Source organism: Schistocerca gregaria, chromosome X (genome assembly GCF_023897955.1).
Source record: "Schistocerca gregaria isolate iqSchGreg1 chromosome X, iqSchGreg1.2, whole genome shotgun sequence".
In the NCBI taxonomy this organism is placed as follows: Eukaryota; Metazoa; Arthropoda; class Insecta; order Orthoptera; family Acrididae; genus Schistocerca; species Schistocerca gregaria.
The window spans coordinates 593,047,449-593,074,890 of NC_064931.1; the positions used below are offsets into that span (position 1 = coordinate 593,047,449).

At 43.2% G+C, this 27,442-nt stretch overlaps 1 protein-coding gene across 1 annotated transcript in view; it reads right to left on the bottom strand.

Moving 5' to 3' along the window:
* LOC126298233 (uncharacterized) overlaps positions 1–27,442 on the bottom strand; it is a 182,288-nt gene that overhangs the window by 133,915 nt on the left and 20,931 nt on the right. Inside the window, exon 2 of the mRNA XM_049989539.1 lies at positions 16,371–16,597. Within this exon, the coding sequence (XP_049845496.1) occupies positions 16,371–16,597 (227 nt within the window). The remainder of the gene's footprint in view (positions 1–16,370; positions 16,598–27,442) is intronic.

Consider the following 27,442-nt stretch of genomic DNA (forward strand, 5'->3'; position numbering starts at 1 on the left):
TGCAAAACTTCGATACTTCAATACCGTCAGTAAGTCAGAGTGTCTTCATGCAGCAAAATGCCTTTCGTTAAATACAGCCAGACAACCAGCTGAAATAGAAAAGAAGGAAAGCAGTCAGGAAAACGTTGAGGCCAAAATATGAGAATGGGAAATGGAAGTTAAGAAGTAAAAAAGAACTATATGACACAATTGAGCGAATTTCAGACACGATGAGGAAGACAAGAGTTGCATTCTCTGGACACCTAAAAAGATTAGATGAAAACAGAACGAGAAGAGTTTTTAACTTTTTTGACAGAAACCCTGAAACATCAATGATGTAAGAAGTTAAAGCAGACCTGAGGGAAACGGAAATGATGGAGGACAAAGAGAAAGTTTCAAAGCAAAACTTGAAGATTTCAAGGGCTTCGAAGAGAAAGCAAAGAAAAAGAAAGAAGAGAAAAACATAAGGAAAGAATGAAAAATTACTGGAAAGAAAGAAAGGAGAAAAGAAAGAATATAGAAGTTATTTCATGTGGTCCTTAGTAGGCCAAACCAACAAAAAGACACATTTAGTTTGAATTTCATTTTCCTACGTTACATATATATAACATATTATCCTTTACTGTTCCACATATACTATTCTTACTCCCCTATTTCACAGCAATTATTACTCAACACAGTCAAGCGGCATATTTAACACTGAGTATCCAGCATTACCCGGGTATATATTAATTTTAATTTCTATTCTAGTAGTCCATCTTCTCCTCCTTTTCCCCTTCTGTCCATCTCCTTCTACCCCTTCTCTGTGTCCAGCTAATTGGTTTTGAAGTTAACTATTGGGTTTTATTACTTAAATAACATGAGTGAGCTGTATCAATTTAAATACGAGAACTAACTTATGCATCCGCAATGGGAATTCCCGACTTATAACCATGGCAGGCCTCTTGAACAATAATTTTTACTTGTTCAAATTTTCTTAATTCCTAATTAATGCACTTACAAAATTGAAACTGGAGTCATTTTACGTAGAAAAATATAGGTAGCAAAAGTATAAAAACAGATCTCGGAATTACTCAGTAGTTTGGTCACAATTGGCACTGAAAGTCATACACTTTACAGATTTCAAGTCTTAATATCTATTCAACTAATAGACTTTAGGTTGATTTAAACACTTTGCTGGAATCAGTAAAATTTAGGCTTTCTTTTGGATGCAGTCTTATAGCTGAATTCGATCTATTAGCTCACTCGAATTTTACTTAATATGTATTGCACAATATACGTCATTGTTCATAACTTTTGATAGGATGCATTTCCAATAAAACGAATTAGCTCATTACTTTCAGAGTAGACATTAGAATGTACTGAAATAATAGATTTCACTAGGGGAATTTTATTTAAACTATTTCTGAATTCTGTGCTATGAGGCTGAAGGCCGCAGAACCTGTAGACGGAATCTGAGTAGCGAAAATGAAAAAAAAATAAAAGTTAATTGCTTAACTAAGTTGCTGAAAGAGTGTAAACCAAAACAGGATATCAGTGGGCAACCCAGCTTCGCTACAAACTCCTACTCGTCCCCTCTCTGGGTCGTACATTGGTATAATTTTGTAGTTACATTCAGCGACATACATGGATACTGTCTGCTGAATATGTTGCGAATAGAGTTAATAGCAAGGAAGTAAAAAATTGACGTCATGACGTCGTGACTGATGGGACCGTTTCACTGCAAGAACAGCGAAAATTTTGTAAGAGTTGTAAGAGAGAAAAAGTTTCGTAAAGGTTGGATATTATGTGTAAAGTTTGTTGCAAGTCACTAAGTGCTCTCGTTGTCAAATACTAGATAGCGCGCATAGTAGCTATACATTATGTAACGTGTACATTATGCAATAAATAGTTTTGAAGTATGGATTAAATACAATGGAGATTGTATGAACATTGTTGTCATTACTTTGAACCGTATCATATAAACCAATAGCAGTCTCTTCAAAATGGTTCAAATGGCTCTGAGTACTATGGAACTGAACATCTGAGGTCATCAGTCCCCTAGAACTTATAACTACTTAAACCTAACTGACCTAAGGACATCACAGACATCCATGCTCGAGGCAGGATTCGAACCTGCGTCCGCAGCGGTCACGCGGTTCCAGACTGAAACGCCTAGAACCGCTCGGCCACAAGGGCCGGCCAGTCTCTTCAGTCATGAAAATCACTTCCCAAACATTCAAACGTATCTGGTGCTATTTTGCCATTTTCTTCCACTTCTTTATACTCCCAAAAGGAATATCCTGAAGAACATCAACAATACACTGAGGTGAAAAAGTCTTGGGATAGCGATATGCACATATACAAATGGTGGTAGTAAAGAGTAGACAAGGTATAAAAGGGCAGTGAAATGGCAGAGCTGCCACTTGTACTCAAGTGGTTCATGTGAAAAGGTTTCCGACGTGATGGTAGCAGCACGCCAAAAATTAACAGACTTTGAACAAGGAATTGTAGTTGGAGCTAGATGAATGGGACATTTCATTTCTGAAATCGTTATGGAATTCAATATTCCGAGATCGACAATGTCAAGAGTGTGCCGGGAATGCCAAATTTCAAGCATTACCTCTTACCACGTAAAGACCGAGAGTAGCAGCGTTTGCATAGAGTTGTCAGTGGTAACAGACGAATAACACTGCGTGAAATAACCGCAGAAATCAATATGGGACGTACGACGAAAGTATCCTTTAGCGCAGTGCTGCGAAATTTGGCATTGATAGGTTGTAGCAGCAGGCGACCGACACGAGTGTCTTTGATAGCAGTGTCACGACATCGCCTGCAGCGCCGGCCCCCATCCTTAGTCAGTCACCGTTATGACAGGCAAGACTGTAGCTTGCAAATCAGAAGTACCCTCCACGACTGGACAGCTGTGGACTTGCATCAGTGGACTGCAAGTTGGTGGCAGCTTGTAGACAGTTCTTGAACTCAGCAGAGCATCCTGCAACTTAATAGAGCTACTCTTCCGTTCGTATCTGTGACGCAGATGAAATGACAGCTCTCTGAGCAGAATGAGCTTGCCCCCCCCCCCCTCCCCCTCTAGTCTGGTGAGTTTGCTCTAGCTTTCGGAGCCTGCCAGAAGTCTCGACTGCTGTAGTGTTTAACTTCAGGGTTTCAGGACGTGCCTTCATGTAAATTTTACATCCTGAATGGCATTCTTATGACACCTCTAGGTGAAGTTACAACATTTAGCCTCGTTACAGTAGACAGTACAGTCCGTCAAAGTGCTGAATCAGCTGTTCTTGGTTTCCCTCTCGCATAGTCTGATGGAAGAGCAGTCTGATGAAAGAGCTTCCAGCTTATTTGTATTTCGGGACTTCCATGTTGACTTTCGGTTACGACATCATTGCGTAGCCAGTAGATGCGCCCACTTAGCGAAGTCTGTCAGTTTCTAACAACATTTTATTCCGGCGCTTACTTACTATTCTGCTGTGCAGCAGCGCAATCATTATTCATTCACGTAAAACCCAGAAAAAAATTCTCACCACTCAAATGAAGCAGGATAATTACTAAATGAGACCAGTAATGAAAGAGAAAGTGGAAGGATACTGCATTTAAGAGTCTCTACTGCTTCATTGCTGTTTGTCCTTCTCATAGCTCCGGCAGAATATTAATTATTGTTCTCGAGATGTTCTAGTGAATACACCAATTTTCAGCTAAATTACATTCCGAGATCTTTGTGTGTTAATATTGGGAATGTTTTGCTGTGGTTGCCACCGGCATTGCCGCAGCGATAACACCGGTTCCCGTTAGATCACCGAAGTTAAGGGTTGTCGGGCTTGGCTAACACTTGGATGGGAGATCGTCCTGGTCTGTGGTGCGCGGTTAGTAAGCAGGGTCCATCTAGCCTTTGTGAGGCCAACTTAGGAGCTACTTGACTGACAATTAGCGGCCCCGGTCACGGAAACTGACAACGCCAGAGAGAGCGGTGTACTAACTGCATGCCCCACTGTAACCGCGTAAAGTGGCGCCCACAGGAAGAGGATGACACAGCGGTCGATAGGTACCGTTGGGTCACTTAGACATGTCCTGACGAAGGTGTTTTTTTTTTTTTTTTTTTTTTTACTCTAGTTACATCTCCGGTGGAGTGGAAAAGTTAGTTTATTCAAAATAACACTGTTACTGATGTTGCGGTCTTCAGCCCAGAGAATGGTTTGATGCAGCTCTCCATGCTACTCTACCATGTACAAGCCTTTTCTTCTCCGAATAGCTACTGCAACCGAAATCCTTCTGAATCTGCTTAGTGTATTCATCTCTTAGTCTCCCTCTACGATTTTTACCCTCCACGCTACCCTCCAGTACTAAATTGGAGATCCCTTGATGCCTCAGAACATGTCCTACCAACCGATCCCTTCTTCTAGTCAAGTAGTGCCACAAATTCCTCTTCTCTCCTCCTCATTAGTTACGTGATCTCCCCATCTAATCTTCAGCATTCCTCTGTAGCTCCACATTTCGAAAGCTTCTATTCTCTTCTTGTCTACACTGTTCATCGTCCACGTTTCACCATACATCTTGCTCACCAGATGGAAGAGTTTGTAATGGGCTGCTCTCCCAAGGCTGTCAATAGTTCTAATGGAATGTTACCTACTCCCGGGACCTCGTTTCCACTTAGGTCTTTCAGTGCTCTGTCAAATTCCTCAAGCAATATCAAGTCTCGCATTTCATCTTCATCTACGTCCTTCTCCACTTCCATAATATTGCCCCCAAGTACATCGCCGTTGTGTAGACCCTCTATGTACTCCTTCCACCATTCTGCTTTGCTTAGGATTGTTACTCATACAGTCAGTTTTCTTTTCTCCAAAGGTCTCTTTAATTTCCTGTAGGCAGTTTCTATCTTACCCCTAGTAATATACGCTTATACTTACTTTCAACTATCCTGTCTCCATCCCTGCTTAGCCATTTTGCACTTCCTGTCGATCACATTTTTGAAACATGTGTATTCCTTACCGCTTGCTTCATTTACTGCGTTTTTATATTTCCTCCTATCATCAATTAAATTCAGTATCTTTTGTCACCCAAGGATTTCTACTAGCCCTCGTCTTTTTACCTACTTGATCCTCTGTTGCCTTCACTATTTCATCTCTCAAAGCTACCCATTCTTCTTCTACTGTATTTATTTCCCCTGTTCTTGTCAACCGTTCCCTAATGCTCTCTCTGAAACTATATGCAACCTCTGGTTCTTGCAGTTTATCCAGGTCCCATCTCCTTAGATTCCTACCTTTGTGCAGTTTCTTCAGTTTTAATCTACAGTTCATAACTACCAGCCGGAGTGGCCAAGCGGTTCTAGGCGCTACAGTCTGGAGCCGAGCTACCGCTACGGTCGCAGGTTCGAATCCTGCCTCGGGCATGGATGTCTGTGATGTCCTTAGTTTAGTTAGGTTTAATTAGTTCTAAGTTATAGGCGACTGATGACCTCAGAAGTTAAGTCGCATAGTGCTCAGAGCCATTTGAACCATAACTAATAAATTGTGGTCAGAGTCGAAATCTGCACCTGGAAATGTGTTACAATTTAAAACCTGGTTCCTAAATCTCTGTCTTATCATTATATAATCTATCTGAAACGTTCCAGCGTCTCCAGGCCTCTTCCATGCGTACAGCCTTCTTTCATGATTCTTAAACCAAGTTATAGCTATGCTTAAGTTATGCTCTCTGCAAAATTTACCAGGCGGCTTCTTCTTTCATTCCTTACCCCCATTCCATATTAACCTACTACTTTTCCTTGTCTTTCTTTTCCTACTATCGAATTCCAGTCCCCCACGACTATTTAAGTTTTGTCTCCCTCAACTACCGCCGGCCGCGGTGGTCTCACGGTTCTAGGCGCTCAGTTCAAAGCCGCGCAACTGCTACGGTCGCAGGTTCGAATCCTGCCTCGGGCATGGATGTGTGTGATGTCCTTAGGTTACTTAGGTTTAATTAGTTCTAAGTTATAGGCGACTGATGACCTCAGAAGTTAAGTCCCATAGTGCTCAGAGCCATTTGAACCTTTTGAACCTAAACTACCTGAATAAATTCACTTATCACAACATACTTTTCTTCAATCTCTTCAACATTTGCGGAGCTAGTTGGCATATAAACTTGTAGTACTTTGGTAGGCGTGGGCTTCTTGTCTGTCTTGGCTACAATAATGCATTCACTATGCTGTTCGTAGTAGTTTATCCGCGTTCCTATTTTTTATTCATCATTAAACTTAATCCTGCATTACTGTTATTTGACTTTGTATTTATAACCCCGTATTCACCTGACCTGAAGCCTTATTTCTCCTGGCACCGGACTTCACTAATTCACTTTAACCTATGTATTTCCCTTTTTAAATTTTCTAACCTACCTGAATTGAACACTCCCATCCGTAGAACGCCAGTTTTGTTTCTCCTGGCATCGACGTCCTCCTGAGTAGTCCCCGTCCGTAAATTCGAATGGGGGACTACTTTACCTCCGGAATATTTTACCCAAGAGGACTCCATCATTATTTAACCATACAGTAAAGCTGCATGCCCTCGGGAAAAATTACGGCTGTAGTTTCCCCTTTCTTTCAGCCGTTCGCAGTGCTAACACAACAAGGCCGTTTTGATTGATGTCACAAGGCCGAATCAGTAAATCATCCAGGCTGTTGCTCCTGCAGTTAGTGAATATGATGCTGCCCCTCTTCAGGAGCCACACGTTTGTCTGCCCTCTCAACATATACCTCTCTCCCAACCAACGGCAACGTCCATGGTTCATGTGGGGGGGAAGGGGGGGGGGGCAAATTAGTACTGCTGTTGATACAGAAATTTCAAATGCCTAATATTCGTTACAAAAACTAATTCAACTGAAACATAGTTGGTCTGCAACAAAGTCACCTGTACTGCACAATTGTCGGATAGGATATGCCTTATACTTTACTGCGTAGAGAGGCACAATCGCAATAACAGAAACTGTGTTTCATAATTAAGGGAAATTGTACGTTTTGGAACAGGGACTTACTTTCTCGACAGCTAATATTCAAGAAGAGACTTGTTCCTCTGGCTTCCCAAGCACGGAGTTGTAGAATGTGACCCAGCTCATAGGAAAAGCAGCACTTACATCATAGGAAAAGCAGCACTTACAAACAGCAGATACTGAAACGAGGAGAAGTGCAGTTTATGTACAGTGAGACAAGACCTGAAGTCTAGTGCGCATTAAACACATCCAACTGTCGAGGAGAACGGGAGAAGTGCCATAACCATATTTCCCAGAAACTTCGCTCAGTGGAACAGGGGTCAAAATAAGCGAACACCTGTCTCGTCTTATCCGTAGACACTCTCCCGTTTCTGAGAAATCGACGGTCAAAGTTTTCGAGGCATTTTTCCAGGTACTGTATGTGCCTTCGATCGCGCGATATCGTCAGACGAGATGATGACGCAGTGGTTAGCGCGGCGGCTTCTTAATTTTGCACCCGTGTTCGAAATCCAATTATTACTTTCGTTACCGTTTTTCGTTTGTATACCCATGTCTCTTGAAGATTACTACACGGATGATTTGCAGTGTATATTTATATAGTGTTGAACTTATTCGTCTACTAATTGTATGTCTAAAATATGAATTTGCACAAAAAAGGAGAAAATTATTTGAATTTGATTCATAATAAAGTACGATTTGCCATGAAATTACTGCCAACGCGTGAAATTTTCAACAATGTTAACGACGTTCTGTTCCCGAGTGAAACTCACGCGAAGAAATGTCAATGTGACAAACCTCTGCCTTCGTGCGACACTTGTGGTCTTCAGGACCTCTGTGTTTCGAAGGTTTCTACGATCAGAATCATCCAAGAGATGAGTGTTCTGAAGAGTAAACATATGAATAGGAAATAAGAGTTAATATAAGAATGGAGATGGAAAGGAAATATCAGAAAGTAAGAATTTAAAAAGATTGCAACCCCTCAGCACACCATACACACATATATAATGTAATAAATATGACACTTACTGGGAAATCCAGTTGTAATTTTATTACAATATTGTAATAAATATAATGCTGCGGGCTTTCAAATAATAAATGACTGAAGTGAGGTGGCTCTCAACTATCAAGGCTCCGACTCAACATTGCAATATTGAAAGTTTTGGCTGGTTTCGTTGTCTAGGGGCTGCAATACGTAGTTGCCGCATTACAGGCCTAATACTGCTGAGTATACAGTATACGATAGTAATACGCACATGAATCGAATGGTCTAAGAATTCTACCACTCGGCAATTATGAATGTAACATATAAATTTATAAATGAAAGATGGCAATTAAATAAAATCTGCAGGTACTATCTTAACGACTTCAAATGATAAGTACGATAGTAGAAGTAATTTTGAGAATGAGGTATATTTCTGCAAAACACTTATTGGTGTCGATGGTCCAGCAGTTAACTGAAATATAAGTTGAATAACAGGGAAACAATAGATTCCTACTTCAAAGAATTAGTTATGGACAATAACACAGCTCGTGAGATATTCACTGCTGAATGCATACTACGTCTTCACTGCAGAAACTACGGTAACCACACAAGAGTACAGGTCGGCACTCCGAAATATTTCTATCCTCCGTGACCACGCGCAAACTTCTCCACTGTCCAAGTCTTTCCGCCAACTCCGCATCCGTCGCGCCGTCGCGTTTAGCACATCCCGTGTCCAGTGCTGTACCGTCCAGAACTACTGCACTGCTCGTACTACTTCGTGTCCTCTTCGGGAACGATGCTCCTCCCCAAACTCCATACGGCTCTCTTAGTAACGAGCGCTGTGATTGGCTAACATACTCCATATTACATATTTGTTGCCTACCCCTCCCCAACCTCCAGACGTCTTTCTTAGTAACGAGCGCTGTGATTGGCTAGAGCGCTCCCTCCATGTCTCCAAGCCAACGAGAACTCACAAACATATTGAAACACTCTCAATACTGCATTTACATGTAAATAACTTGAAATTAAATAAATATTCCTATGGCTGCACCATAAACACGATCTAACACATATTATTAAATACATAAAAGCTTAAATAAACATATCAAAAGAAAAGAAGCAAAAGGTAGGCCAGGAGCCTAATGTCTCTGTGCTTTCTAACGCACATTAAATACACTCCTGGAAATTGAAATAAGAACACCGTGAATTCATTGTCCCAGGAAGGGGAAACTTTATTGACACATTCCTGGGGTCAGATACATCACATGATCACACTGACAGAACCACAGGCACATAGACACAGGAAACAGAGCATGCACAATATCGGCACTAGTACAGTGTATATCCACCTTTCGCAGCAATGCAGGCTGCTATTCCCCCATGGAGACGATCGTAGAGATGCTGGATGTAGTCCTGTGGAACGGCTTGCCATGCCATTTCCACCTGGCGCCTCAGTTGGACCAGCGTTCGTGCTGGACGTGCAGACCGCGTGAGACGACGCTTCATCCAGTCCCAAACATGCTCAATGGGGGACAGATCCGGAGATCTTGCTGGCCAGGGTAGTTGACTTACACCTTCTAGAGCACGTTGGGTGGCACGGGATACATGTGGACGTGCATTGTCCTGTTGGAACAGCAAGTTCCCTTGCCGGTCTAGGAATGGTAGAACGATGGGTTCGATGACGGTTTGGATGTACCGTGCACTATTCAGTGTCCCCTCGACGATCACCAGAGGTGTACGGCCAGTGTAGGAGATCGCTCCCCACACCATGTTGCCGGGTGTTGGCCCTGTGTGCCTCGGTCGTATGCAGTCCTGATTGTGGCGCTCACCTGCACGACGACAAACACGCATACGACCATCATTGGCACCAAGGCAGAAGCGACTCTCATCGCTGAAGACGACACGTCTCCATTCGTCCCTCCATTCACGCCTGTCGCGACACCACTGGAGGCGGGCTGCACGATGTTGGGGCGCGAGTGGAAGACGGCCTAACAGTGTGCGGGACCGTAGCCCAGCTTCATGGAGACAGTTGCGAATGGTCCTCGCCGATACCCCAGGAGTAACAGTGTCCCTAATTTGCTGGGAAGTGGCGGTGCGGTCCCCTACGGCACTGCGCAGGATCCTACGGTCTTGGCGTGCATCCGTGCGTCGCTGCGGTCCGGTCCCAGGTCGACGGGCACGTGCACCTTCCGCCGACCACTGGCGACAACATCGATGTACTGTGGAGACCTCACGCCCCACGTGTTGAGCAATTCGGCGGTACGTCCACCCGGCCTCCTGCATGCCCACTATACGCCCTCGCTCAAAGTCCGTCAACTGCACATACGGTTCACGTCCACGCTGTCGCGGCATGCTACCAGTGTTAAAGACTGCAATGGAGCTCCGTATGCCACGGCAAACTGGCTGACACTGACGGCGGCGGTGCACAAATGCTGCGCAGCTAGCGCCATTCGACGGCCAACACCGCGGTTCCTGGTGTGTCCGCTGTGCCGTGCGTGTGATCATTGCTTGTACAGCCCTCTCGCAGTGTCCGGAGCAAGTATGGTGGGTCTGACACACCGGTGTCAATGTGTTATTTTTTCCATTTCCAGGAGTGTATGTAACCAATTTCTTCACGAATAGTAAATATCGGATATAAATAAAGACATAAGCGAATAAATATATTTATAAGTATGCTGCAACTGTGCAACTGTGGAGTACTTATTGCCTGACACGATCGATAGTAATCGGCCACTTTGACCTCCAACAACTCATGTACTATTCAAGTCACATGTCTACATCTACATCCATACTCCGCAAGCCACCTGACGGTGTGTGGCGGAGGGTACCCTGAGTACCTCTATCGGTTCTCCCTTCTATTCCAGTCTCGTATTGTTCGTGCTTGTAATTCATACCTATTTAGGTTTACACCAATAGCTTTCTAAAGACACGGCGATCGACAAAATCGGATGAAGCGTTTATATTTTGGAAATTCTTGTTACTAGTATAATTTACCGTCAGATACTAAACTTTAAACTAATAAAGATATTGAAAATCTAAATACACCATCAGAATTGTCGTGCAAATAATAGTAATGTACATGTTTTTTTGAGGTATCATGATTAATCTAGCTACTATTAATTTCTATATGAACTGTGAAATGTCTGACATTAAGGTTTCATGAAGTCCGACAACTCTGGCCCTCCCGGCGCACAGCATCAGCAGGGAATTCCCAGACACGTGCTCGATGGATCACGTGGTCCGGAGTGCGGCATCACGTGCTTGCTAACGAGCCGCGAACTTCCCGAGCGGAGGCCGCCAACCCCGAACTTAAAATATTTTCAGGGCGCCGCAATTCGCCCGTTACCTCAAACACCTCCACTTACTAACAGTCTGGTTTGCCAGAATGTTCAGAAGCAGCACCCTTCAGTTCATACTAGAACATATAAACAAATTACAAGGAACAGAATTAAACCATTAAAGCGCCAGGCCAATAGTGTTTACAAAAATTTTGTAGTGGTGTTGGAGCAGCATGAATTTCGAAATAATCTTAAACTAATACAAACTATGAACGAAATGGCATGTTAAATAAATGCCTGCATTTATTTATTTATTTTGGACAAGAAATAAAGTTTTTTAAACACACTTACAGTATGTGTCATTGTGTAAGCACTTCTTGTGCCATTCACTCAGCACTAAGGTGCCTTCTTGCACTAATTTTTCCGTCGCACTACACACGCTCACTCGGATTTTAGCACGAACTCACATCAGTCTTTTGACCAAGTGCCTCGCAGAAAACGTGTCTGCCTCTAAATTCCGAGTTCCACCACTTATCCTAACAAACCTGTCTACAACGAAAACAAAAACTAGGAACCCGTCAACAAACCACTTCCCAAAATCAACCAGGATCCTTGCTAAGCATTCCCTCCACTGGAAAACGATACTTTAGGAACAAAGACACAAGGCAAACGACTGAATCACAGTACGCTCAAATTCCCATAAGTTCTATTTAATTGACTTTAATAAATCCTTCATACCTCCACACACCAAAATTGCGTACACATACAATTACAGTTATAATACCCTTCAAACTGACCACTAAATTCATTGCCACACTCTAATACAAAGCATAAATTAATACATATTTTACTTAAATTCACGAGGTCACTGACCTCCACGGATCCTCAGTGCCTAAACTTCCCTCTTTTTGCACACGTACAGTGCCACAATAAACTGACAAATTACTAATGAATCCCCAAGTAAACATATAAGTTATCCCTCCAAAATTACTATCACTAACTACAGATTAGAACAGCTTTTCATTTTTGCCTTTCTATATATATACGCTTATCAATTTTAAACTTCTCTCGTTTCTGCATATGCGGCAGCAGGGACCGTAACATTCTACGTGCTAACGCCAATCGGTCTCACTAGAATCACACTCCTCCTTCATATACCAATTTGTAGGAACTAAATTGCACAAACCATCCCCATCCGCACCATTTACTTCAGCCCTCTCTAAATTTTCTGTTAGTTCTTCCACACATTTGGCCGATTCACTACCCACAGCATGCACAACTTTACTGTTTTTCCCTTCCAAAATATCGACACTTGCAGCTTCAACAAAATTAGGCATCAATACACTGTTAAACACTTTATCTTCCTGAAATAATACATTGATACCTAAGCCATCATCACCATAAATATTCATCTCAGCAACCTTATCTGCTGATACACCTTTTAAATCACTACAAAATTTCATACTAGAAACCTTAATTTCCTCCGTCGACAAATTAACTTGACATGAATCGTACACAACTTTATCCTCCACCGCTACATTATACAAATTGCTGCTACCTTGTCGTACAATTTTGGGGCTTCCACATTTGCTACCTTCCGCTGTGATAGGACAAAAATTAGCACACACTGTCATTTCTACACACGTTTCATCCAGATTAACACCCAATTCTACTTTACATACATTCTCACATTCACACTCAGACAAACGTTTTAGATCCACACATTCATCAATAAGATTCGTTTCGCCTTCATTGGTGACTAGAAACGCGTAAATTCCTTCCTACGAAGTATCAAAACCAGTAGCTTTTACATCATTACATAAATTACCATTACCCTGTTTGTTTAAACAGAAATCATCAACCTCCTCCGATACATTTTTAACTTCAATTGCTAAGCCTCCCTTAGTAATTTCGACGCTATCCACCGAAGCACAATCACCCTCACTTGCAGCTGGTGAGACCAAAGCTACGCCGCCTTCACTAACATCGACGCTTTTCGTCGACTCACAAACTCTTGCTACTATAACACCTTCCTTACTGCAATTTCTTCTGTTTGCTAATACCTCTTGAGAACTCGCCACACAATTTGTTTTCACAAAATTCATCTCCTCTTTAACTTCTTTTGGAACCACTGAATATTTCCATTCATCACCATTCACACACTCATTCATTACACATTCATAACTCACACCATACCCCACAAATTTATTCCCATTACTTTTACTTAAATCTCTCACAAATCCATGCTTCCGCCGTTCGCGCCTGCTTTTATTGAAACAGCCACCTATATAGCGTTCCTGCTAACATACTCCATATTACATATTTGTTGCCTACTCCTCCCCAACCTCCAGACGTCTTTCTTAATAACGAGCACTGTGATTGGCTAGAGCGCTCCCTCCATGTCTCTAAGCCAAAGTGCACTCACAAACATATTGAAACCCTCGAAATACTAGATTTACATTTAAATAACTTGAAATTAAATAAATATTCCTAGGGCTGGACCATAGACACGCTCTAACATACATTATTAAATACACTCCTGGAAATGGAAAAAAGAACACATTGACACCGGTGTGTCAGACCCACCATACTTGCTCCGGACACTGCGAGAGGGCTGTACAAGCAATGATCACACGCACGGCACAGCGGACACACCAGGAACCGCGGTGTTGGCCGTCGAATGGCGCTAGCTGCGCAGCATTTGTGCACCGCCGCCGTCAGTGTCAGCCAGTTTGCCGTGGCATACGGAGCTCCATTGCAGTCTTTAACACTGGTAGCATGCCGCGACAGCGTGGACGTGAACCGTATGTGCAGTTGACGGACTTTGAGCGAGGGCGTATAGTGGGCATGCAGGAGGCCGGGTGGACGTACCGCCGAATTGCTCAACACGTGGGGCGTGAGGTCTCCACAGTACATCGATGTTGTCGCCAGTGGTCGGCGGAAGGTGCAATGGCCCGTCGACCTGGGACCGGACCGCAGCGACGCACGGATGCATGCCAAGACCGTAGGATCCTGCGCAGTGCCGTAGGGGACCGTACCGCCACTTCCCAGCAAATTAGGGACACTGTTGCTCCTGGGGTATCGGCGAGGACCATTCGCAACCGTCTCCATGAAGCTGGGCTATGGTCACCCATACCGTTAGGCCGTCTTCCACTCACGCCCCAACATCGTGCAGCCCGCCTCCAGTGGTGTCGCAACAGGCCTGAATGGAGGGACGAATGGAGACGTGTCGTCTTCAGCGATGAGAGTTGCTTCTGCCTTGGTGCCAATGATGGTCGTATGCGTGTTTGTCGTCGTGCAGGTGAGCGCCACAATCAGGACTGCATACGACCGAGGCACACAGGGCCAACACCCGGCATCATGGTGTGGGGAGCGATCTCCTACACTGGCCGTACACCTCTGGTGATCGTCGAGGGGACACTGAATAGTGCACGGTACATCCAAACCGTCATCGAACCCATCGTTCTACCATTCCTAGACCGGCAAGGGAACTTGCTGTTCCAACAGGACAATGCAATTCCGCATGTATCCCGTGCCTCCCAACGCGCTATAGAAGGTGTAAGTCAACTACCCTGGCCAGCAAGATCTCCGGATCTGTCCCCCATTGAGCATGTTTGGGACTGGATGAAGCGTCGTCTCACGCGGTCTGCACGTCCAGCACGAACGCTGGTCCAACTGAGGCGCCAGGTGGAAATGGCATGGCAAGCCGTTCCACAGGACTACATCCAGCATCTCTACGATCGTCTCCATGGGAGAATAGCAGTCTGCATTGCTGCGAAAGGTGGATATACACTGTACTAGTGCCGACATTGTGCATGCTCTGTTTCCTGTGTCTATGTGCCTGTGGTTCTGTCAGTGTGATCATGGGATGTATCTGACCCCAGGAATATGTCAATAAAGTTTCCCCTTCCTGGGACAATGAATTCACGGTGTTCTTATTTCAATTTCCAGGAGTGTACATAAACCATTAAATAAACATATATCAAAAGAAAAGAAGCAAAGGTATGCCAGGAGCCTAATGTCTCGGTGCTATCTAACACACAGTAAATATTTAACCAATTTCTTCACGAATAGTATATATCGGATATAAACAAAGACATAGACGAATAAATATATTTATAAGCATGCTGCTACCGGTTTTTCGTTGAACTGTGGAGTACTTATGGCCTTACGCTATCGGTAGTAATTGGCTACTTTGACCTCCAACAATTCATGTACTATTCAAGCTACATGCCTGTAATTCATACCAGTTTAGGTTTACACTAATAGCTTTCTAAAGACAAAATCGGATGAAGCGTTTATATTTTGGAAATTCGTTGCTGGGTGTTACTTGTATAATTTACCGTCAGATACTAAACTTTAAACTAATAAAGATATTGAAAATCTAATCACACTATCAGAATCGTCGTGCAAATAATAGTAATGTACATGTTTCTTTTTGAGGTATCATGAGTCATCTGGCTACTATTAATTTCTATAGGAACTGTGAAATGTCTGACAATAAGGTTTCACAAAGTCCGCCATCTCTGGCCCTCCTGGCGCACAGCGTCACCAAGGAATTCCCAGCCACGTGCTCGATGGACCACGTGGACCGGCCGCTGTGCGGCATCACGTGCTTGCTAACGAGCCGCGCCTTGCCGAGCGGGTCGATTGGTCGCCGCCAACTCTGAATTTACAATATTTTCAGGGCCCATAATTCGCCCGTTACCTCACAACGTCCTTGTATCCCCTAGTTTCACAAGAGAGACTGGTGTAGCAACTTTCTACAGATATGCGTAGATAAACGGAAACAATAAAAATAAAATAAATAAAAGCAAATAACGTGTTTCGAACACAAACAAAGACCCTAACCACTGAGCCCCGACTTCATCAGAGCAATATCACGCTATAAAAGGCACATCAAGTACCTAGAAACTACCTCAAAACTTCGACCGTTGTTTTTTCAAAAATGGCCGAATACCTACGGATCAGCCAAGACGAATTCGCCTTATTGACTCCTCTTTCACTGAGTGAAGTTTCTGGGAAATCGGGTAATACCACTTGCCGTGTTCTCCTCGTCTACGACAATGGTCAAAATCTTGTTATTCTCGATCCGTGGTCAAACAACGTAGGGTCTACGACAGGTTACCAGTCTCCGTGAATTCAGTGTGATGAATACTGCGGTAAAAAGAAAGAGTGTCTACCTTGCAATCCAATAGCGCAGGCGGCGAAGACGACGACGGCGCCCCAGGAGCTCTCAGCCTGCACGATGCTGCCCGCCTGGCGAGAGCCGATCCACGTGATGAGCCGCAGAGAGCTCATGATAAGAAGCCAGACGGCACCGCTGGCCACCCACACGCTGCTGCAGAAGGGCGCGAACAGCGAGCTGCGCAGGCCCTGGCTGGTCGGGTGGCGGAACGCCAGATACGACCTGTCACCGAGAACAGTGCACAGCCATCTTTGTATTCACAGTAAAGAACCCTCCCCTCTCACTGAGACACAGTCATCGCTGGTTCTCGTGACATGCCATGAGATGGTTCAAATGGCTCTGAGCACTATGGGACTCAACATCTTAGGTCATAAGTCCCCTAGAACTTAGAACTAATTAAACCTAACTAACCTAAGGACATCACACACACCCATGCCCGAGGCAGGATTCGAACCTGCGACCGTAGCAGTCCCGCGGTTCCGGACTGCAGCGACAGAACCGCACGGCCACCGCGGCCGGCATGCCATGAGAGACAAATGCTTCAAATGGCTCTGACAAATGTAATGTATTGCGAATACATAGAAAGAAGAATCTTTTATTGTATGATTATATGATAGCGGAACAAACACTGGTAGTAGTTACTTCTGTAAAATATCTGGGAGTTTGCGTGCGGAATGATTTGAAGTGGGATGATCATATAAAATTAGTTGTTGGTAAGGCGGGTGCCAGGTTGAGATTCATTGGGAGAGTCCTTAGAAAATGTAGCCCATCAACAAAGGAGGTGGCTTACAAGACACTCGTTCGACCTATACTTGAGTAGTGCTCATCAGTATGTGATCCGTACCAGGTCGGGTTGACGGAGAACATAGAGAAGATCAAAGAAGAGCGGCGCGTTTCGTCACAGGGTTATTTGGTAAGCGTGATAGCGTTACGGAGATGTTTAGCAAACTCAAGTGGCAGACTCTGCAAGTGAGGCGCTCTGCATGGCGGTGTAGCTTGCTGTCCGGGTTTCGAGAGGGTGCGTTTCTGGATGAGGTATCGAATATATTGCTTCCCCCTACTTATACCTCCCGAGGATATCACGAATGTGCACGCAGGCTTTCCGGCAGTCGTTCTTCCCGCGAACCATACGCGACTGGAACAGGAAAAGAAGGTAATGACAGTGGCACGTTAAGTGCCCTCCGCCACACACCGTTGGATGGCTTGTTGTTGTTGTTGTTGTCTTCAGTCCTGAGACTGGTTTGATGCAGCTCTCCATGCTACTCTATCCTGTGCAAGCTGCTTCATCTCCCAGTACCTACTGCAACCTACATCCTTCTGAATCTGCTTAGTGTACTCATCTCTCGGTCTCCCTCTACGATTTTTACCCTCCACGCTGCCCTCCAATGCTAAATTTGTGATCCCTTGATGCCTCAAAACATGTCCTACCAACCGATCCCTTCTGCTAGTCAAGTTGTGCCACAAACTTCTCTTCTCCCCAATCCTATTCAATACCTCCTCATTAGTCACGTGATCTATCCACCTTATCTTCAGTATTCTTCTGTAGCACCACATTTCGAAAGCTTCTATTCTCTTCTTGTCCAAACTAGTTATCGTCCATGTTTCACTTCCATGCATGGCTACACTCCAAACAAATACTTTCAGAAACGACTTCCTGATACATAAATCTATATTCGATGTTAACAAATTTCTCTTCTTCAGAAACGCTTTCCTTGCCATTGCCAGTCTACATTTTATATCCTCTCTACTTCGACCATCATCAGTTATTTTACTTCCTAAATAGCAAAACTCCTTTACTACTTTAAGTGTCTCATTTCCTAATCTAATTCCCTCAGCATCACCCGATTTAATTTGACTACATTCCATTATCCTCGTTTTGCTTTTGTTAATGTTCATCTTATATCCTCCTTTCAAGACACTGTCCATTCCGTTCAACTGCTCTTCCAAGTCCTTTGCTGTCTCTGACAGAATTACAATGTCATCGGCGAACCTCAAAGTTTTTACTTCGTCTCCATGAATTTTAATACCTACTCCAAATTTTTCTTTTGTTTCCTTTACTGCTTGCTCAATATACAGATTGAATAACATCGGGGAGAGGCTACAACCCTGTCTCACTCCTTTCCCAACCACTGCTTCCCTTTCATGCCCCTCGACTCTTATTACTGCCATCTGGTTTCTGTACAAATTATGAATAGCCTTTCGCTCCCTGTATTTTACCCCTGCCACCTTTAGAATTTGAAAGAGAGTATTCCAGTCAACATTGTCAAAAGCTTTCTCTAAGTCTACAAATGCTATAAACGTAGGTTTGCCTTTCCTTACTCTAGCTTCTAAGATGCGTCGTAGAGTCAGTATTGCCTCATGTGTTTCAATATTTCTACGGAATCCAAACTGATGTTCCCCGATGTCGGCTTCTACCTGGTTTTCCATGCGTATGTAGAGAATTCGTGGTAGAATTTTAGAGAAGTGACTTATTAAACTGATAGTTCGGTAATTTTCACATCTGTCAGCACCTGCTTTCTTTGGGATTGGAATTATTATATTCTTCTTGAAGTCTGAGGGTATTTCGCCTGTCTCATACATCTTGCTCACCAGCTGGTAGAGTTTTGTCATGACTGGTTGTCCCAAGGCCGTCAGTAGTTCTAATGGAATGTTGTCTACTCCGGGGGCCTTGTTTCAACTCAGGTCTTTCAGTGCTCTGTCAAACTCTTCACGCAGTATCGTATCTCCCATTTCGTCTTCATCTACATCTTCTTCTATTTCCATAATATTGTCCTCAAGTACATCGCCCTTGTATAAACTTTCTATATATTCCTTCCACCTTTCTGCCTTCCCTTCTTTGCTTAGAACTGGGCTGCCATCTGAGCTCTTGATATTCATACACGTGGTTCTCTTCTCTCCAAAGGTCTCTTTAATTTTCCTGTAGGCAGTATCTATCTTACCCCTAGTGAGATAAGCTTCTACATCCTTACATTTGTCCTCTAGCCATCCCTGTTTAGCCATTTTGCACTTCCTGTCGATCTCATTTTTGAGACGTTTGTATTCCTTTTTGCCTGCTTCATTTACTGCATTTTTATATTTTCTCCTTTCATCAATTAAATTCAATATTTCTTCTGTTACCCAAGGATTACTACTAGCCCTCGTCTTTTTACCTACTTGATCCTCTGCTGCCTTCACTACTACATCCCTCAGAGCTACCCATTCTTCTTCTACTGTATTTCTTTCCCCTATTCCTGTCAATTGTTCCCTTATGCTCTCTTTGAAACTCTGTACAACCTCTGGTTCTTTCAGTTTATCCAGGTCCCATCTCCTTAATTTCCCACGTTTTTGCAGTTTCTTCAGTTTTAATCTACAGGCCATAACCAATAGATTGTGGTCAGAGTCCACATCTGCCCCTGGAAATGTCTTACAACTTAAATCCTGGTTCCTAAATCTCTGTCTTACCATTATATAATCTATCTGATACCTTTTAGTATCTCCAGGGTTCTTCCACGTATACAACCTTCTTTCATGATTCTTAAACCAAGTGTTAGCTATGATTAAGTTGTGCTCTGTGCAAAATTCTACTAGGCGCCTTCCTCTTTCATTTCTTAGCCCCAATCCATATTCACCTACTATGTTTCCTTCTCTCCCTTTTCCTACACTCGAATTCCAGTCACCCATTACTATTAAATTTTCGTCTCCCTTCACTATCTGAATAATTTCTTTTGTTTCATCATACATTTCTTCAATTTCTTCATCATCTGCAGAGCTAGTTGGCATATAAACTTGTACTACTGTAGTAGGTGTGGGCTTCGTATCTATCTTGGCCACAATAATGGGATGGCTTACGGATTATAAATGTAGATGTAGAAGGATAAAGCAAATACTTCACCTTTTGTGAACGTCGACTGGAATACACTCTTAGAAATTCTGAAGGTAGCAGTGGTAAAATATTGGGAGAAGTGTTATATACAACTTGTACAAAAAAACAGACAGCAGATGTAAAAGTCGAGGGGCATGAAAGGGAAGCAGTGGTGAAGTAGTGAGTGAGATAGGGTTGCAACCTATCTCCTATTCTATTCAGTCTGAACATTGAGCAAGCAATAAAGGAAACGGAAGAAAAATTGAAGAAGGGATTAAAGTTCTGGGAGAAGAAATAAAACCATTGAGGTTCGTCATTCGCAATGATATTATAATTCTGTCACGTTCACAGAAGGTCTTGGATGAACAGCTGAATGGAACGAAGAGTGTCATGAAATGAAAGGAGTGTATAAAAGGAACATCAACACAAGGAAAACAAGGTTAAGGGAATATAGTCATGTGATACTGAAGGAATCACTTCGGAAACGAGTCACTAAAAGTAGTTGATGAGTTTTGTTATTTGGGCAGTAAAATAACTGATGATGGCCGAAGTAAAGAGGATATGAATTATAGATTGGCAATGACAAGAAAAGCACTTCTGATGAAGCGAAATTTGTTAATATCAAATATAGATTTTAGTGTTGGAAGTCGTTTCGGAGGCATTTGTTTATCGTGTAGCCTTGTATGGAAGTGAAACATGGGCCGTAAACAGTTCAGATAATCTTTGGAAATGTAGTACTACAGAAGATTGCTGTAGATTAAATGGACAGTTCGTGTAGCTAACGAGGTGGTACTGAACGCAACGGGGGGGGGGGGGGGGGGAGGAGAAGAAATTTGTGGCAAATGAAGGAATCGGTTAGAAAAGTGTGTGTGTGTGGGGGGGGGGGAATAAAAATTATAGAACGAGGCCAAGAGATGAATACAGTAATCAGATACAGAAGGATGCAGGTTGCAGTAGGTATTCGGAGATGAAGAGGCCAGTACAGGGTACAGCAGCACGGAGAGCTGGACTGAAGACCACAACAGCAACAACAACAACAACAACATTCATAGACGTGTCCTTATTCACCCTGAATTGCTTCTTAAAATATTAAAAGCTAGAAATCTTCATTCATGTATACGAAATGGAGCCACTGACATAGCCAGATGGCTACGTAAATATACAATATGGAGGAACACAACGTGATGATAAGGTCAGAGCAAGGCAGGGGATCTTTAACCGAGCAAATTTTTCTAGATGACGACAGCATACGATAAACTCTTAAGTTTCCTTATCCTATAGATGCAGAAGAGTTATTGTTAACATATAAACACACTGGAGTAAAATTAGCCACTCCCAGGACACATCTCTTTAATACCATGTAAGACCACCTCTGTCCTGGATATTGGCCTCAGTTCGGAGGTGAAGGGAGCTTAACAGCCACTCGTTAATAGTAACAGGAAAATTTCGCGAAAACGATAACGGGAAAAATAACCTGAAATTACTTTTTTTAGCGAAATAACGCGAAATCGGCGATTTTCACGATATCGTGAAATTTGTAATTTTGTAATATAAAAATGCTATAAACCTAATGACTGCCATTTGCTTATGTTCTTATCTGATAATCATTGAATCTTAAAACAGCCTTTACAGTTCTAATCTCCTCAAGGTTGAGATTCATGTATAATCTTAAAATGACAGTTCATTTTTCACGTAATCAACTTTTATGTGAACACGAAAATAGCACTGAAAGTGTCAAAAAAGCACCGAAAGTGGCAAGCAACAATATCGAATGTGTATAAACGACGACTAAATTTGGCAAAAAGTAGCAACGAATTTGGTAAAATGATAGCACCGAATATGGAAGAACAATGATTCCGAGTTTGGAAAAGAAACGACGTATTTGGCAAAAAAAATTACATCGCATTTGTAAAAAAAACTTCACATTTGGGAAAAAATAAACCGAATTTGGCAAAATTAATATCAAATTTCACAAAAACCAGTTCCGTAGAAACAAATTTCGTAAAAACAACACTAAATTTGGCAAAAAAAGTCATTGAATTGGTCAAAACCACGACACTGAATTTGGCAACAAAAGCGCACTGAATTTGACATAAAGCAACATTGACTTAGGCAGGAAAAAGGACAGTGATTTTGGAAAAAATATAACACCGAATTTGATGAAATGAATAACACCAAATTTGGCGAAAAAATGACACCAAGCTTGGAAAAACTTACACTGAATTTGGCTAAAAAGTAGCACAGACATTGACAAAGAATAGCGCCGACTTTGTAAAAAAATGGAACCGATTGTGGCAAAAAATAACACCGATTTCGGCCTTAAAATAGAATAATTTTTTCCTGTCACAACTTATTGATGATAAGGTCGCATGGAGCTAAAAATACAGGAACGTAGAATGCTACGTTTCACCCGTTGCTCGAGATATTTCCAAATATTTCTTGTAGAATCCAGAAAGAGTGATTTAGCAGGATAGCAAAGATCAGATAGGGTAACTGAGGGTTTGACAAACCGGAAAGTTATGTGTGCGGTCCTGTGAACACAGCTGTTCATAACGGGAGCGCTCATAGCCTACTAATGATGAAGTGGTGGAAGAAAGGGGTAATAATGCTTCATCGAGAACGTTGAAATAAACAACCTGATTAATGTTCAAGGTAACCTGAATGAATGGGTCCAATTAATGATACAAAAGACACCCCCAAAGCAACAGCCTGAAGTACACCTTCTACAACTTACAGGATAAATGCCACACTGGACCACCGGTACATTAGACGCTTTGCACAGATTGAAAAAGAGGCAAAATCGCGGCCCATCTGACTACACTCCATGCCTCTAGTCAGCTACTGTAGAGTCTCTAAGTCGTAAGGCCAATTCAAGAAGTGCAGATACAGGGGTTGGACAAAATATGGAAAGACCGCGAGAAATGTATACTTGAACATTTTCAGAAGCCAGCCAAGCCCGCAGGGTGTTGTCCTTGACCAGGAACGGCACCTGTGCAGTGTTCTCAATACATTGCAACTGTCAGTCGTGGTCAAAACACTGTTCTGTGTAGCCCTAAGAGCATTACGTCGGAGCTAAGTGAACTCGGAAGTGAGAAAATTGTTGGTGCTCATGTGGCGGTGGGTGCTTCCCTAACCAAGGAAGCCGAAATGTTTGGTATTTCAAGAGATTCATGCCGCATACAGAGAAAGCAAAAAAGAAAAAAAAGCATCCGCTAAGTCACACCATGGAAGCAAGTGTGTGTTCAGTTATCGTGATACACTGTCATTGAAGAGGATTGTGACGAAAAATACGAGAACGACAGCTGAAAAATTCACTACAGAAATGAATGTCGCACTCAAAAACCCTGTCGGCACAAAATCAATACGAAGGGAGCTCCGTAAGCTGTGGATTGCAGGGCGAGCTGGAATTCCAGAACCACTCATCAGAACCCACAACAAGAAAACGTTGTGCCAAAGGCATAAAACCTGGACTACGGTGCAACGGAAGAATGTTGTTTGATCTGGTGGTCTTGTTTCATCCAGTTACCAACATCTGGCCGAGCTAGGGTTCGGTGATTATTTGGGTAGCCATACCGTGGCATTACGTGGGTTCAAAATGGTTAAATTGCCCCGAGCACTATGGGACTTAACATCTGAGGTCATAAATCCCCTAGAACTTACAACTACTTAAACCTAATTAACCTAAGCTCTTCAAACAGCTCCAGAACTAGTTTTGTGAGGACGAGGATGAATTGTCACATCTCCCCTGGCCACCAGTTACTGATCTCAATGTTATTCAGCCTTTGTGATTTACTATGGAGAGACGGGTGCTTGCTCGCTATCCACCACATTGTCGTTACCCGAATTTGCCACTATTTTGCATGGAGAACGGTATAAGATTTCCTTAAAAACTGTAAAAGACCCATATTTATCCATTATGAGATGACTAGAAACTGTTTTAAATGCCAACGGACTTCCTACAATGGATTAGGCATGATCATGTGTTGTGTTTTTGGTGTTTCCATATATTTGTCCAACCACTGTACATATGTTACGGTGAGCAAATGCCTAAACGTCGACTGTAAATCGTTGAGATGGATCTGTATCCAAGTAATAAATGTTGGAAGATAGCAGACAATGGTTGTGGTATAGAAACAGAGAAGGAGACAATGACAGTGTGAGAGAAAGAGAGGGCTACAATGCCAGTGAAACATAGTTGACAGCCGCGCGGGATTAGCCAAGCTGTCTGAGGCGCTGCAGTCATGGACTGTGCGGCTGGTCCTGGCGGAGGCTCGAGTCCTCCCTCGGGCATGGGTGTGCGTGTTTGTCCTTAGGTTAAGTAGTGCGTAAGCTTAGGGACTGATGACCTTAGCAGTTAAGTCCCGTAAGATTTCACACACATTTGAACATTTTTTGAACATAGTTGTTCATTTGTTTACTGCAGTACAGTTGGCTTAGAGGCTCCGAAGGGGGAGGCGTGTATCTTAGGAATGGGGGTATGGCCTACGAGGACAGGATAATGTGCTGTTTTTCCCCTGCACGTAGGCACCCTAAAGGTCAAAGGCCATATTTAATCCAGAATGCCTCTTGCTGTTCTCTCATGATCCAAAATGCCTATTAGTCTCGGTTGCCTGCTGTTGTTTGGATAGGGGAGGGGGGGACGAATTAATATAAGGTGACAGTATAAAGTTGGATTTGCAGTGACACACAGAAACTTTTCAGAAAGTTATGAGACATAGAAAATGCAAGGTGCTTCACAAATTTCTCGTTTAATTTATATAGGACTAAAAGAGTATAGCACCCCCTTTCTGTCCATCTTCTCCATCCTTTCTCTCAGTCCACCTCCTCCACCATCCTCACTCTCTGCCCATCTCCTGTCTGCGAAATGTACTGTGAACAGTAATAGTAGTAAAGAAGTAATAAATTAAAAGTCATGCCTGATGCAACTCAGTGTTCATGACGTAATATCTCCTGAACTATATGTTGTACAACGATATAACTTTGCTGATTCAATGGTATATGTCTACAATGACTGTAGAATGTGTCGTTAGAACATTTATTAGTAAAGAACGAAAAAAATTAAAAACTGATACTTCATGCGACTGTTTTATTAGATGAACAACAAGAGTGTAGTAAGCGATGACTATTTTCCTTTCATCATTTTGTAGGAGCAGTCAGCGAGAATAAGTATCGTAAAGGTTTGAATCTGTATGTAAAGTTTGATGCAAGTCACTAAGTGCTATCATTATCAAATACTAGATAACTAGAACGTGGTTACTAGCGTGTCGTGGTCTACACTGCTTTTTCACCACCACCCCCTCGATTTGTAGTTGGTAGTTAGCCCAACAACGAATGTTTCAAGAGAGCAGGTAATACGAGTATGTATACCAAGTTTCATTGCAATCGGTCCAGTGGCATAGGAAAAGATGTGGAACATACATGCATACATAACTTACATATATCAAAAAAAAGTTTTGCATCATCTCGGTTCTGAGAGTTCCGGAACCTGTACAGAAAATTGGAATAGAAACATCATTTCCACCCTTTTTATTGCTCATGAAAACCACGCATCGCATGTTGTACCACCATACAGCGAGACCTTTAGAGGTGGTGGTCCAGATTCCTGTACACACCGGTACCTTTAATACCCAGTAGCACGACCTCTTAAATTGATGCATGCCTGTATTCGTCGTTCGATACTATCCACAAGTTCATCAAGGCACTGTAGGTCAAGATTGTCCTACTCCTCAACGGCGATTCGGCGTAGATCCCTCACAGTGGTTGGTGAGTCGCGTCGTCTATAAACAGCCCTTTTCAATATATTCCAGGCATGTTCGATAGGGTAGATGTCTGGAGAACATGCTGGTGACACTAGTAAAGCGATGTCGTTATCCTGAAGGAAGTCATTCACAAGATGTGCACGACAGGGGCGCTAATTGTCGTTTATGAAGACGAATCCCTCACCAATATGCTGCCGATATGGTTGAACTATCGGTCGGAGGATGGCATTCACGTATCGTACAGCCGTTACGGCGCCTCCCATGATCACCAGCGGCGTACTTCGGCCCCACATAATGCCACCCCAAAACATCAGGGAACTTCCACCTTGCTGCACTCGCTGGACAGTGTGTCTGAGGCGTTCATCCTGGCCGTGTTGCCTCCAAACACGTCTTTGACAATTGTCTGATAGAAGGCATATACGACACTCATCAGTAAAGAGAACGCGATGCTAGTCCTGAGCGGTCCATTCGGCATGTTGCTGGGCCCAGCTGTACCGCGCTGCATGGTGTCGTGGTTGCAAAGATGGACCTCGCCACGGACGTCGGGTGTGAAGTAACGTATCATGCAGCCTATTGCGTAGAGTTTGAGTCGTAACACGACGTCCTGTGGCTGCACGATAAGTAGTATTCAACATGATGACGTTGCTGTCGGTGTTCCTCCGAGCCATAATCCATAGGTAGCTGTCATCCACTGCAGTAGTGGCCCTGTCTCTCTGTATGTCCTACATATCCTAACAACATCGCTTTGGTTCACTCCGAGACGCCTCGACATTTCCCTTGTTGAGAGCCCTTCCTGGCACAAAGTGACAATGCGGACGCAATAGAACGGCGATATTGACGTGTCTAGGCGTGGTTGAACTACAGACAACACGAGCCGTGTACCTCCTTCGAGGTGGAATGACTGGAAGTGATCGGCTGTCGGACCCCTTCCGTCTAATAGGCGCTGCTCATGCATGGTTGTTTACATCATTGGGTGGGTTTAGTAACATCTCTGAACAGTCAAAGGGACTGTGCCTGTGATACAGTATCCACAGTCAACGTCTTTCTTCAGGAGTTCTGGTAACCGGGGTGATGCAAAACTTTTTTTGATGTGTGTATATGTACTGAAGAACCAAAGAAACTGGTACACCTGCCTAATATCGTGTAGGACCCCGCGAACACGCACAAGTGCCGCAACAAGACCTAGCGTGGACACGACTAACGTCTGAAATAGTGCTGGAGGGAACTGACACCATGAATGCTACAGGGCTGCCCATAAATCAGTAAGAGTACGAGGGTGTGGAGCTCTCTTCTGGAAAGCACGTTGCTAGGCATCACAGATATGCTCAATAATGTTCATGTCTGGGGAGTTTGATGGCCAGTGGAGGTGTTTAAACTAATAAGAGTGTTCCTGGAGCCATTTTGTAGCATTTCTGGACGTTAGAGGTGTCGCATTGTCCTGCTGAAATTGCCCAAGTCCGTCAGAAC